Raw genomic sequence first — 13,096 nt, forward strand, 5'->3', positions numbered from 1 at the left:
TTCAGAGGCTCTCTTGTGTTGGTGCTCATGTACTTTTGCAGAAAAAACTTTTTTTTTTTTTTTAAGTTTGTGTCCTTTAGCAAATAAAAATTCATTTTTTTTGAGGTGGTTTTGATTGTTATCAGTTCTTGATTGATTAATGCCTTAATTTTGAGGAAGAAGGAAGTAAATGGGGAAAAATGCAACTTACTTGTAATTTGTGACACTGCTGTCACTAAGTCCCAACCATATTCAAGTTTTGTTTTCCTGTCAAGTGTTTGTAGCTCATGCAGTAATACTGGGCATATCCATGATCAGTCACTATTTCTATTTGCAGGGCTATGTTTCTTTACTTAAAAACTGTTACTTCGTAGCAAATAGTAGGAAAAGAAACCTGAAGTTTTTTTTATGCTTCAGAAACCCCATCTATAGGAAGATCAGATAAGTAATCTGTTTATGATACAAAATTTGATGTATTTAAGCAACTTTGATAGATATATCCCTTTTGAGTGTACAAAATCTGGCAAACATTCCACACAGAAGTGTGCTTCCCTGCAGGGTCCTTTGAGAAGAATGGAAAAAGCATTCTTACAGAAAGGCATTTTTCCCATGTAAGCAAATTCCATGTGCACATGTATGTGATTTATCAGTAGTGACTGTGATAATTCAATTTTGTGTAGGATTTACATAAAATACCTTCAAGGTGAAATTTTAGAAGGTTTTAGCCTGCCTATGCAAATCACAATGTTCTGCTCAGTGATTGATATTTCTCTGGGAAGTTGTAGCATCATGTAACAGTTTCCCAGTGTTTGTGTTTGCTTTGCTTCAGTTCTGAAATCTACTTTGTGGTTTGACCTAAATAAAAGTGAGACTTCATTCCTCCCTTTTCTGGGGTAGTTTTCCATTTCAGGTGGAATAGTGTCACGGTTAGCAATTGAAATTATGTTTGAAACTGGCTTCAGTTTTATGTCCTCATTTCTGCAGAAGCAGCCTAACTGCAGCTTTATAAAATTGATGTGCAGTCACACAGAGAGATGTCTGCCATGCTGTTCAAGAGTTCTTCCTTGTCATGAATTAAACCTGTTTCATTTCACAATTAACTCGTTTGTTTATAGGGCATTTGTGGGAACTTGTCGATAGTGTCCTTGCTAAGGAGAGTGCGGCAGCAACACTCAGTGACAGGTCTGCAGTCTGAGTTATCTAAAAGACTATCTTTGCAAAATAACAAATGTTAATATTGATGTTTCTGCAGCTCTTGAGAAGCAGTGTGTTGCAGGACAGTCAGTCTCCTGTCAGGCAGCAGCAGCCACAGCACAGGAAAGGTGTGAGCAATGCTTTCCACCCACACCTTGTTTACAGCTGTTACTTCACCAGGGCTGTTTAACTGCTAACATAACAAAACAAAAGATCTTAGCTAAAGAACCAGTCAGTTTAATTGTATTTATGCTCAGTCCCCATTTTTGAGGGTGGCTGTTGGCTTTCACCAGTGATACTTCTTATTGCTCTCTGGCTTGTGTTTTCTGCACATAATGTGCAGATATTCCATTTATTTCTCACTTGTTCTGCCTGTGTAGTAACCGAATTGGAGACTGTGACTAATGTGTGATGAGTAGTCGTAGATACCACCTTCCAGGCTGGGTGTGTGGGAGCCATGTGCTTTATCCTTGAAATCAAGCAGATAGCTTAGCTATGTCTATAGTACCAGCTGGTCTTTATGGAGATGGGTTAGTTGTTTTCTTGGCAAAAAAACCCCAACCAAACCGAACTGCTGTGGATTTGGTTCCACCTGGAGCAAACACGAGCTGGTGTAGAGATGTTCCTCTAATACCAAAGCTGCAAGCGGTTGGAGAAGCCATGGAAGCTTCTTGGAGGTGAACAAAAGCAGGATTTTGCTGCTGTTGCAAGTGCTGTGTTGGATCAAGTTTGTGATCAGAGAGCTTTAGTCTTGTGTTCCTAAGAAACAGGGTATTTTTAATAATTCCAAAACCAAACCTTGTGTTTGTTCTTGCTCGCAAGACACAGGAGAGGTAGGATGGCTGTGAGATGGTATCCCCTGCAGCAGGGAGGGTAACACAGAGTTGGGGTAAGGGGTGCCTTCTGCAGGAGATGCTGCCCAGGGGGATGGACAAAGCATGATGGCCTTGCAAGCACAACCGGCTGCCCTGGCCCTGCTGCAACAGAATGAACACTCCCACCTGGAGTACTGGAATGAATACTTCCACCAGAGGGCTTGTCTCTTAGAGGCCTTTTTTTTTTTCATGGGAGGGAGCAGATTGTCATCCTTAGGTTTTGGATAAGAAGATACAAAGAGGGACAGTAGCTCTTCAAGGTCACTTTAGCTTGTCAGAGTGGAAGTTCACAGTTGGCTTTTTACTGAATGAGCTCTGGTATGGAGAGGTAATAAAGCAGCGGCCACATAGGGCTGTGAGTAAGTGGAAGGAATTCCTCTACCTGAAATACCAAAAAACTAAGATAAGGCAGTGAGTTGGTGAGTCTGTTTCAAAACAGGTTTTCCCTTTATCTGGAATCGCCGTGTCCTGTGACTTGGCGCGATAAGAGCCGTGAAATAGCACTGGTGCCTCCCCCTGCTCTGGGGTAAGCACATTTCTGCTGAGCACAAAAATGTTCAGATCCTGCTTTTTCCAGCAGTGCTGAGAGGGAAGGTTTTCCCTGCAGGGTAGATGAGTGTTTTGGGAGAAGGAGGTCTGTATTTCTTTGGGAAAGGAAATGAATACTACAGGCCAGGTTTCTATTTTTCTTGATGGAGTTTTGCATAGTGGCACTTTCGATAGATTGGCTTAGAATAGCACAGAATGAGATCAAAGAAGCAGTTTGTACAGTGGTATTTTTGATGTTACAAATTAGATATTTATGAGTCCTGGGGGAAAGAAATGCACAGCACAATGAAGTAGCCAGTACAGAAAATTTAAGAAACGTTCCAGCACTTATTTACAGGGATAATATCTAGCTTGATTTCTAGATAACAGAAACTAGAGATCATTAATTTGTGTGCCAGGATTTGAGATGCGTAGAATTTTGTAAGTAAACATTGCATGGTACAAGATAAAATGTATCCATAAAAGAAGAGGCTATTTTGCTTTGCCTGATGTTATCTCACTTAATGATTTCAGTGCTTTTCTGTTTTGCTGCTGGTACTCTAGAATTGATGAGAATTTAGCAATCTTAGAGTAGAAACTTCTTTCCTCTAGGGGAAAAACGTACTTGTTAAAAGCATACCACAAACAAAAACCTGCTTAAGTTAGTTGCCCAAATAAACAATAAATATTTAAGGTATTGGAAGATTGCCATAAGTGTCAGATTGAAAGCATGTTGGTACTACTGAATTCAGATGCTTTGCAGCAGAGGAGATCGCTGCCAGTAATAGGGAATGTTGGACTTTGCCTGCGTTGTTGCAATCGAAATATTAAATGTTTTGCAAACTTGGGTTTATTCATGTGTTACTAGAAAAGTTTATGTTTTGCAAATAGAGCTTGGATAATCAGAGGGAAGCTGTATGAATTGGGGCTTAAATTCTGAAAAAAAATCAAAATATATGGACATTGCTTTGAGCATGAATTAGCACCATCACTCTGGCAAGAGCAGTTAAAAAATAAGTGGTACTGGGTTGAGGGAGAGGTGCAGAGAGATGGAGAATCTGAGATTACTGGCAGTGCTCTCTTTTTCCTCTTCCCTCCTTCCTCTTCCTCCCTTTGCATTTACATACCTCCACATCAACTTCCTTGCCTGCCACATAACTGCTGGTACCTGTCTGTGCAAATGAGATTGCACAAGTCTCCAGGAAAAAACCAGTGTTTCAGATGGTTCCATGTTTCTCTGTGAACTCTGTGTTCGCTGGGCTTTGTGATGTTTTGGATAGCAGTACTTTTGTCTGAGCCTGACTGTGGTTATCATCATTCATTGTGTTGAGCAGATCAGTGACAATTAATGCTGGCATCTTTTTGTAGATTTGTGTATTAAAGACATAAGGTTAAAGAAGAGTGTTCCAAGGGGGAAGTCAGACTGAACTTAAAAGTCAGAATTAGGGTTCTCCTTCAAGACTATATTGGAATCATATGGGTAGTAAGATGCATGGAGGAGGTCATAGTGTCTTCCAAGTAAGAACTCTGAAAAGGTGATGTTTCCTATAAAAAGCAGTTGGTTGGTATTTTGAGTTAACTTATTTTCTTTGTGTGTCTCTCTCTTATTTTTATGGGAAGGCTCTTAATCTTGCTTCTTGAGAAACTGCATGCATTTAAACACTGACCTTGCTACAGCACTTAGGGTAGCACATAGGGTACAGCCTACAAGTGCTAATTAACCTTTAGGTAGTGTGGGATGATAAATTTCATTTCTTTGAACAGATGAAGAGTGTCGTTACAAAGAGATTAAGGTCAAAAGCATCTGCTAATTACCTAATTTTCTAATTAAGTAGTCGCCTAATTTGAAATTAGAAAAGTTTGTTTGTCAAAGTGCATAGGAAGGACTGCCCCGTACATGTCAAAGCCTGATTGCTCCTGGTGGGGTTTGACTGTAAGAGCTGAGCACTTTTCCACACTGAAGTCTGGTGTTTTGGGTTAGGCACAGCCTGGAGGCTCCTCTGCAGAGAGGCTTTGGGAGTGCATGAGAGATTCTTTCTTATTCTTGGTGTGCTGCTGTGGCCGCCCTGAAGCCCCAGGCAGTGGCTGTCTTTGTCCTGCAGAGCTAAAGCCTGTGGAGTTTCTCCATAGGGGGCTTGGGCTTTTGGTGCAGGGAGCTGACTGGTGGCTGAGCTCTTGGTGAAGAGGAAGACTTTCGGAATGTGGTCCCTCTTCAGCATATGAAAAGTTGTTTCCTTAGAAAATTTTAGCTAGGTCAGTTTGGGCATTAGGGAGGATGGGGATTAACCTACATAGTTTCTTGCTCTCTTAATTTGTTATTTTAAATTAGCATTTAGCATGGAAATGTTCTGACACTTCTTGCACAATGAGAAATATTTCCAGTGAAGGAATACTAATCTATGTGTGCTAAAGAGTTAATGCATGTGTAACTTGCAGTTTATTGCAGCTGTCTCTGGTTTCTGTGTGAATTTCCAAGCCTCTGTGTTATAAAAGATGCCCCCTGCCCCTCTCCTTACTGTGGTATGAAAATGGGGTGGCAGCAAATATTGATAAGGGCTTGGGGTGGCTGGATAGCTGGGCCATTTGTATGGGGGATCCCAAGTGGGTGTCCATAGCCACCGTGAATTCTGTCTATGGAGTGTAGAGGTCACTGATTTGTAGCAGAAGCAGTATTTTGCTTGTCTTGCAGGTTGAATGCCAAGCATTGAAGAGCAATATCAGGAGCATCTGGAGGCAAGTTAGGGGAAGAAAAGTACTTAAAAACCACAAGGCTTTTTAAGCAGTGGGTGGGGAAAAACCTCTGAATGGTCTTACTCTTGAGATGCATCTCAATGGAGGTGGAGCTGATAGGAAGTATGCAGTTGGGGAAGGATATCAGGCAGTGCCTGCATAATTATCTGCCCCTTCAAGTGATCAAATGGATACCTATGTGAAATATGAAAAATGTCTGTAAGTGTTTGTTCTGTTTTTGCAGTTTGCCTACCAAAGCTAGTATCAGCAAGTATGAAATATAAATTTTTTGTGCACAGTAAGTTATACAGTTACTGGAAACTCAGGCAAGCAGAACACTCATGTTGATCAAATACATCATGGGTGGGGCTGCACCCTGTGAATCTCATGCTGATGTGTTTCTAGATTATTTGTATTAAAACTGTTTGCAGCAGCAGATACACAGGCTTATTACAAAAATATTTCTATTTTCTGTAATTTGTGGTTATTATTGGGTTATTTTTTGTCAGGATGTTTTTGTGTCATCTTTTTATCTTTCTCCTTCCTTTGCTTTTTTGTGTCAGGAAAATAAAAATATGCAAAAGCCTATGTGCACAAATCTGTCTAGCATATACAAGTAGAGCTACTAATTGTTAGATGTGAAGTGGTAAATCATCTTACGTGTTAGAATAACTCTTTCAAATAAAGTTGCTTGAAAACATGGATCGTGTTCTTTATAATGTGATGATGCAGGCTCAGACATGAGCATGCTTCAAACTGACCACAAAGCAGTCCACAATATCAAAGGCCAGTAGCAGCTGTTGCACTGCAGAATATTTATGGGCTTCAGCAAAATCATCTCACGCATCATCTGCAGATAAATAAAATACTGCTTGCTGTGGACTTGTGATCAGAATGGTTTGTGGAATGGCTAGTGTAGAGTAATGTATCTTTTTATTATTAACTGCTTGTAGGAGATAAAATTAGATGGGTGTATGAAACACTAAAAAATCTCATGAGCTGTGCAAGGAAGACAGTCTGGTTGATGTGGTGGTCCTCATGCAGCTTCAATCCTGCACAAATGAGTGGAGTGTGACAATGTGTTCTTCCTGAAAACCTGAAGAAATGTCTTTGAAGGAAAGAAATTTAAGGTTTAGCTAGTATTGGAAGTGTTAGTATACTGCACTGTCTACAGACAGTGCCTTACCTGTACCTATCTCAGAACATCTGTATTGTTATTCTAGACAGAAAATAAAGAATTTACACTGTTGTCACCAGTAACAAGTGTGAGATCAAACAGTGCATTTGTTTTAATTTGGTGTAGGAAAACTGGAAAAGGGAAAAGAATGAAAAACTAGCAAAGGAAGCCAAAGATGTGTGAGGTAATTGAGAGTGTTAAAGGCCAGAGTCTTGCACTTGCAGGAAGGGAGAGCTGGGGAGAACTTCCCACTCCACTTCCATGCCGTAAGCTCTAGATTCTAGGATAATGCAGTATCGTTTAGGTTGTGGGGGAGCTCTTTGAATCCTCTGTGTTCATGTTGTGTGCTTTAATTCCCATTCTTGGATTCTTTCTATGACTCACATTCTTTACAAAACAGATAATTTGTGCATGTGCTGGCATTTGGAGGAGATACTGTGAGCAAAAGTATGGAGCCTTAATTCTACTTTTTTGTTGTTGTTGCTGTTGAAAATTATGAATTACAGATATGGAACATAATTCTTGGTATTTGCACCTTTTATAAGCTACTCTTAAGACAGATGATCTGCAGAACGCTGCAGAGAGTTTTCTTTCTCATAATGTGTAGGAAAAATAAATTTGTCTGGTATCTCTCTGGAAATATAAGCCTCATCCAGATAAAATTTTTCAGTGCTCTTTAGAACAAAAATTGGAAGTTATACAAATACATACTTTCCCTCACATGTGAGCAGATCATGGTCCTCATGAGAAAAGGTTCCTTGGGGACAGTTATCTCCTGAAATTGTCAGCCAGATCTTTATACCAGTCCCAGTAATTTCTGTTCTTTTTCCCTAATAAAAGACTCTTACCATTCTGGGCAAAATATAGAAAATGCTGTGGGTGCCTTAACAGCCAGGGGTTTAAAATTACCTCTGGTTTATGTGGCTTTATTGGATAAAACAGAGGATTTTCCACCCCATAGTTTAAATTTCCATGGACTGGAGTTTGTAGAATTTGTTTTTCTGAAATGCTGTTTACATCTAAAATTAATTCCTTACTTAGATTTAGTCAAAGCTGGGAGGAATTGACTCAGAGGGGTGATAATGGTTGCTCTGGAGTTGTTGAGGGCGCCCAGAACTGACAGTTTGGTGGGTGTTGTTTTTTTGGGTTTTTTTTTTTTTAGTTAGTTAGTTTGTTTTTCCAAATGTAACCAGTTCAACATTCTCCTAGGCAGCAAATGATGAAGAGTGGTGCTTTTCAAATGCTGGTACCCTCACATGCCTGCTAGATGAAATGTGAGGAGTGATGTGTGGATTGGAAGGTTTGTTAAGTACCATCACTATGTCCTGGATACTCATTTTGGAGCTCCTGGCCCAGGCTAAGGGGCAGTTTGAATTGCTGCCTTGGATGATCTGCTAGGAGTGGTTTGATGCCTGTGGCTGTGAGGAGTCCCACACAGAGTAACCTGTCTGTTCAGTGCTGTTCATTGACTATGAGAGATGAACCCCCATTTTTAGAGTCATCCTTGTGTCTCTTGAGTACTGAATACAAGCATCCCATGTGTATCCCTTCTTACTTCAAAAGCAAGGGAAGAATTGATGCTTTCCTAGCTAAAAATAAAAAAATCAAACTGATGAACTATGAAAAATAGCAGAACATCTTGTTTTGAGTGTTGTAGTACTGTATGGTTAGACCTAGAATGTTTTTGGTGTCATTTGAGTGCAAGTACTCTTACCTTAAACCAGTTTTTAAGACTGAAATACCTGAGATTCACATCTCTGTAGATGTCTCCTCACTACTACCAGCAAGCACTGTAAATGCTTTTTTTCCGTACTGGGTCTTGTTCCCAGTATGTCCCTTAAAGGCATAAGTCATCCAAAGCTTAGAAAACACAACCAGCACATCAGAAATGGTGATGTTTGGTTATAAGAAAAACAAGATAACTAAAAAGGTATTTTTGTATTAATCAAATGAATGAATCAATAGTTGACTGCACTTACAAATTACTTGCTCTATTTGCCTAACTGGTTTCCCTTTCTAAATGAATTTCCCTCTGGTTTAATAAAAGAAGAGCAGCTTATGGAAGGCCTGGATAGGTGCATATCTGTGTCAGCAGAAGGGAAAGGACAGATGTTTAGGAGTGGGAGAAGAGGAAGGGAGATGGAATTTTGCTTCCCATTAACTTTGTTCTTGCATAAGAGCTGTTTGCTGTCTGAAGGAGGAGAACATGTCCTTGAAGGAAGGGTTTTTGTTGTTTTTTTTTGCTTGAACTTCTTTTGAAGTAGTTTTTTAGATTATAAAATATGTTTTAAATGAAAGAAGAAATCTGGAAGAGATTTTGAAAACTTCTGTGAAGAAAAGGTGTAATTGTGCAGATTTGTCAGAATTATTTTAGGACATCTTCTTTTAAGATAATCCCTGCTGAGTTAGTTTTCAAGACACTGCCAAGAAGGGCATGTTGGAATTCAGTTGAATATTTGCTGTAATGAGTGAGATATTTGGGTTGGGAATTACTAGTTTTAATTCTCTAATAGTTGCCAGGGTAATATATGGCTGTCATCACTTGAAGCAGATGCTGCTTCTGTAGAATGATAAAGAACAATGAAATGTCTTCCAAGTGTGCTACTGTATTCTTTGATCAACCAAATTAGTATTGATTTCCAGGTGATATTCTTGCCCTCCAGCTTCTTTCAGTGTCCCCTGTGCCCTCTCTGCAATGCAAAGCAGCCACTGGTGGTTTGGAACCTCCCATTGTACAACAGCGCACATTGCTTTGCTTGGTTTGGAATTAGCTGAGTGGCTTAACATTCTTGGGCTTCTCCTCATGTCCCATTTCCCCAGCTGTGCCCTCTGACAAGCTGCTGGGTTGAAGTTGAGTTTGAGGGTCCTTTTGCCTGTCTTTGCTGTGCCAAGGCTCGAGCCTCCCCAGCACAGCTCACCAAGGAGAACATTGGTCAGCTCCTCTGCTGTCTCATCCAATGTGTTGAGGAGGTCGGAGCATTGCAGCTCATCTCACGGGGCAGTTGTTCTTCAGAGTTCTAATTAATGACATAACTGTGCCCTTGGGAGCTGCAGCAGCCAGCTAATGTGGCTGCAGCACCCCAGTTTTGGGGTGCTGGGGCTCAACAGCAACAGTCTGGTCAATTTTAGTAGTTAAGGGGAATAAAGATGTCCAGAGATGTGCAGAGGATTTGCTTCTGTGTTCATCAGAGAGACCGATCAGCAGTGGAGCCTTTCCTGGTTTGGTAATTACTCTTGTTTGGACTCTGCACAGGGAGCACAGTAATATTTGGCTTCTAAAATGATGATTTGACATAGCTACTTATTTCTTTACAAGTGTTTTACAGTGATCTGCTGTATATTTAGGCAGCCTGGGAACATATCCATAATTTATCCATTATAATGGAGAGTATCTATTAATTGAAGACTTTGGCCAATAAAAAAAGGCAAAAAAATTAAGTTGAGGGATGTTTTCCCCCTTTTTTTTTTCACTCCTCTTTTTTTAAGGAAACATCAAACTGCTTTTTTTTCTGTTTGGACTGGAGCTCAGTGTAAGAGAAGTTAAAAAGTTTATAATATTTTGAAAATAATTGTTCTCTGGAGTGTTCATTCTGTCTGGTCCACTGCAGCTAATACTTGCAGATATGAATTATATGGTATTTTAAGTCCATTTGCTTTCCTGAAGTAAAAGCTTTTCTTCATGGATTAATGTACATTTACCTTGGTTCTTTTTTGTATGCCACATAAGTATGTATGCATGTAGGAACTTTTCCCAGCTCCTTAAAACAGATGGGAGTTTGTGTTTTGGACATGAAGGTTTTAATAAAAGAATCTTACAAAGTCCTTCCCACCTGGGGTAGGTGTCACAGGTCTGGGTTTGTAAAGTCCTGCTCAGAGAGAATTGGATGTGCTGGGCTGGGAGTTATTAAAATCAATTTGCTGTGTACAGGGAGGTGCAGTTTTGGATGGTGGTATTAAAGGTATTTTTGTTGAGTCCTCATCTGTTGTCTTTGGGTCTTGATTTGATTATTTAATTAATTCCCCTGCAGTTCTTTTCATCAGCTAGAATGAATATAGTACTAACCATGAAGTGTACATTTCTGTTTTTGCATTAACCAAATAGTGAACTAAAACAATATGCAAAACTGTCATTTAGGGGCCGGGTTTATTATTGAAACCTTAAATGTTCCTCTCAGTTCAATATTAATTTTGGATGCATTTAATTTCTAAAGGGTTTTTAGGGTTTTTTTACTAATTAATTGTAGGAATTCTGTTTGTATTGTGAAAGTATTAATTATGATGCTTTATTTTGGTTGGTTCAATTCTTGGTCATTCAGTAGTGAGTATCATGTTTTAATTGAGTGGAAGTTGTCATTAAACTCCTTAATCTCTTCCATAGTGAATTCATTGGAGGAATTTGGTTCAGTATTTCTTTTGTTTACATGTATTTTGAATGTGCCCCTATGCAAGTATTTCAAAGATTAAGGCTTTTTTTTAGTGAAAATCAAAGTATTAGGATTGTGGCTTATATTAACTTTTTTCTCCTTAGTATGTCTTCCTAAGATTAGTGTTTAGATTGAATAGAATCACAGTAATAATACCAGCTATTTACCTTTACATTTAAATTAGCTGTATTTATTTTGTAGAATATGAGCCTAAGTGAACTATATAATACAGGTAAATTTTTGTAAAGCTGTTTTAGAAGATCCTTACTGAGTTTTTAGGAAGCCTTAAACAGGATGGGTAAGGAATTCAGTACCTTGTGATTGAGTAACATATTATTTTACAGATTTTTTTTTTTTAAGTGATTGGTCTATGATTTATTAGAACAGTCAAATACAAAAATCTGTTATGTGTTATTTTGGCTTGGCAGAAATAATGCAAAGAACTGTCAAAGGCAAAGAGTAAGCAGAAGCTGTAATTTCCCTTTTACCACTGAAGAATAGATTTGGCAGGGTTAGGCTTTCAATGCTAATCTATCTCTGTGTGGCTAAACAGATTTTTGGAACCTTTTTGTAGTGCATTTATTTTCTCTTTGCTTCAGGCCAAGTGTTATAATGTTGTATGTTTTTTGGCACATCCACGGTGGTGATGTGAAAGAAGTTAAAGAGAAGGAATTGAAATTAAGAAGTATGATCTAGACCATTTAAATTGAGATTGCCACTTGATAAAATTAGGTCATTGTTAACAGTACTTGTATGTTCAACTGTGGGTTTTTATTTTTTTTTAAACTTTGAAACGTCCTTTAATATTAAGAGTCATAGTTAAAATTCTTCAACAGTTCCACAAGAATATCTTGCAGAATTTTACCCCAGTTTTATACCTTTTTGGTTAATTCAGTTGGGTGTTTAAATAAAGTTTATTTCAGTCTTCCTTCTACTTGTAAGCATGTTTTTCACAGCAAGCACATTCTGTCTTGTGGTTTTAATAGGTCCACACACTTTAAGCCTTCTGTCTTAGCTAATGATTAGTAATGACTTTTGTCTTGAAGCATTAATTTGATGTTTGCCATAATATCCGTTCCTTATTTGCCTGAACATGTTTGTTAGAGTGTCTTCAGTATTTCAAAATGATGGGACAGATGTACTCATGCTGTACATGCCTCTTTCTGTGGCTTTTAATTCAGGGCAAAGCATTTCAATGCCTCTTTCTGCTCTGCTTTTCCCCTGTACAGATGACAGCATCTCGGCTGCCAGCACTTCCGATGTCCAGGACCGTCTTTCAGCCCTGGAGCTGAGAGTGCAGCAACAAGAGGATGAAATCACCGTGCTAAAAGCAGCCTTGGCTGATGTGCTGAGGCGTCTTGCTATCTCTGAAGACCATGTAGCTTCTGTGAGAAAATCAGCGCCAAGTAAAGGTAAGCCCAAATTTGGTAAACTCTTCCTAGAGTCAGGCTGTGTTATCAAGTCAGAATGTTCTCCATTGGTCACTTGTTTTTTCCCTTTTCTGTCTCATTTGGGAAGGCCGATCTATTTTGAGCTGGAGGGGTTAGGTTTATAACAGTGGCTTAAATATATACAGCTAAGAGATATCTGAAATATGCTTATTAATTCTGTTGCTTGCTAACATTTTTATGGTCTTAATACCCCTGAAAATTTTCCTTACTTCTTGCTAAAAGGTTCCTGTTTTCATTTCAATGATGGAATGTTAATCTGCCACCAGAGGTTCTGGGGCTTATGGACTGTTTTGAGTCTCAGCTTTGACTTTGCCTGGAAATTACTGAACTGAAAGGGCATATTAGAGATTGTATTTTCTCTTGCTCCTAAATTATTACCAAAACAAAACCCAAAATACATTGTCACCAAATAAGAAGGCTTTCTGAATGTAGTTAATTTGTGTTCCAGTGCAGAGATAATTCACCACCAGTAAGATCTCGTGTAAGAAATGACCATGTAGCAGCACTATCTCTTTTGGATAGTCACTAGTTAACTTTTATATTGTAGCAGTGATATATGTAGGATTGTTTAAAAGTAAAGAAACTAGATACTTTCTGCACTAATTTTTATATGCTTCGCGCCCTCCGTCCCCCCAATCCCCCGTGGACATTTCATTTTGTATTCTGGAGAAGTATTTGAATCAAGTTTTGAACTTACTCCAACTTAAAGTTGTGTATTTGAAGAGAATTATGGCTGTG

The 13,096-nt window shown here is 38.9% G+C and overlaps 1 protein-coding gene across 2 annotated transcripts in view; it reads left to right on the forward strand.

Annotated features, from left to right (window-relative positions):
* EML4 (EMAP like 4) overlaps nucleotides 1–13,096 on the forward strand; it is a 146,933-nt gene that overhangs the window by 66,066 nt on the left and 67,771 nt on the right. For both annotated transcript variants that reach the window (XM_041413571.1, XM_041413570.1), the window contains exon 2: nucleotides 12,137–12,319. In XM_041413571.1, the coding sequence (XP_041269505.1) occupies nucleotides 12,137–12,319 (183 nt within the window). The remainder of the gene's footprint in view (nucleotides 1–12,136; nucleotides 12,320–13,096) is intronic.

The sequence above is a fragment of the Onychostruthus taczanowskii genome, unplaced genomic scaffold, assembly GCF_017590055.1.
Source record: "Onychostruthus taczanowskii isolate IOZ18803 unplaced genomic scaffold, ASM1759005v1 scaffold42, whole genome shotgun sequence".
Classification (NCBI taxonomy): Eukaryota; Metazoa; Chordata; class Aves; order Passeriformes; family Passeridae; genus Onychostruthus; species Onychostruthus taczanowskii.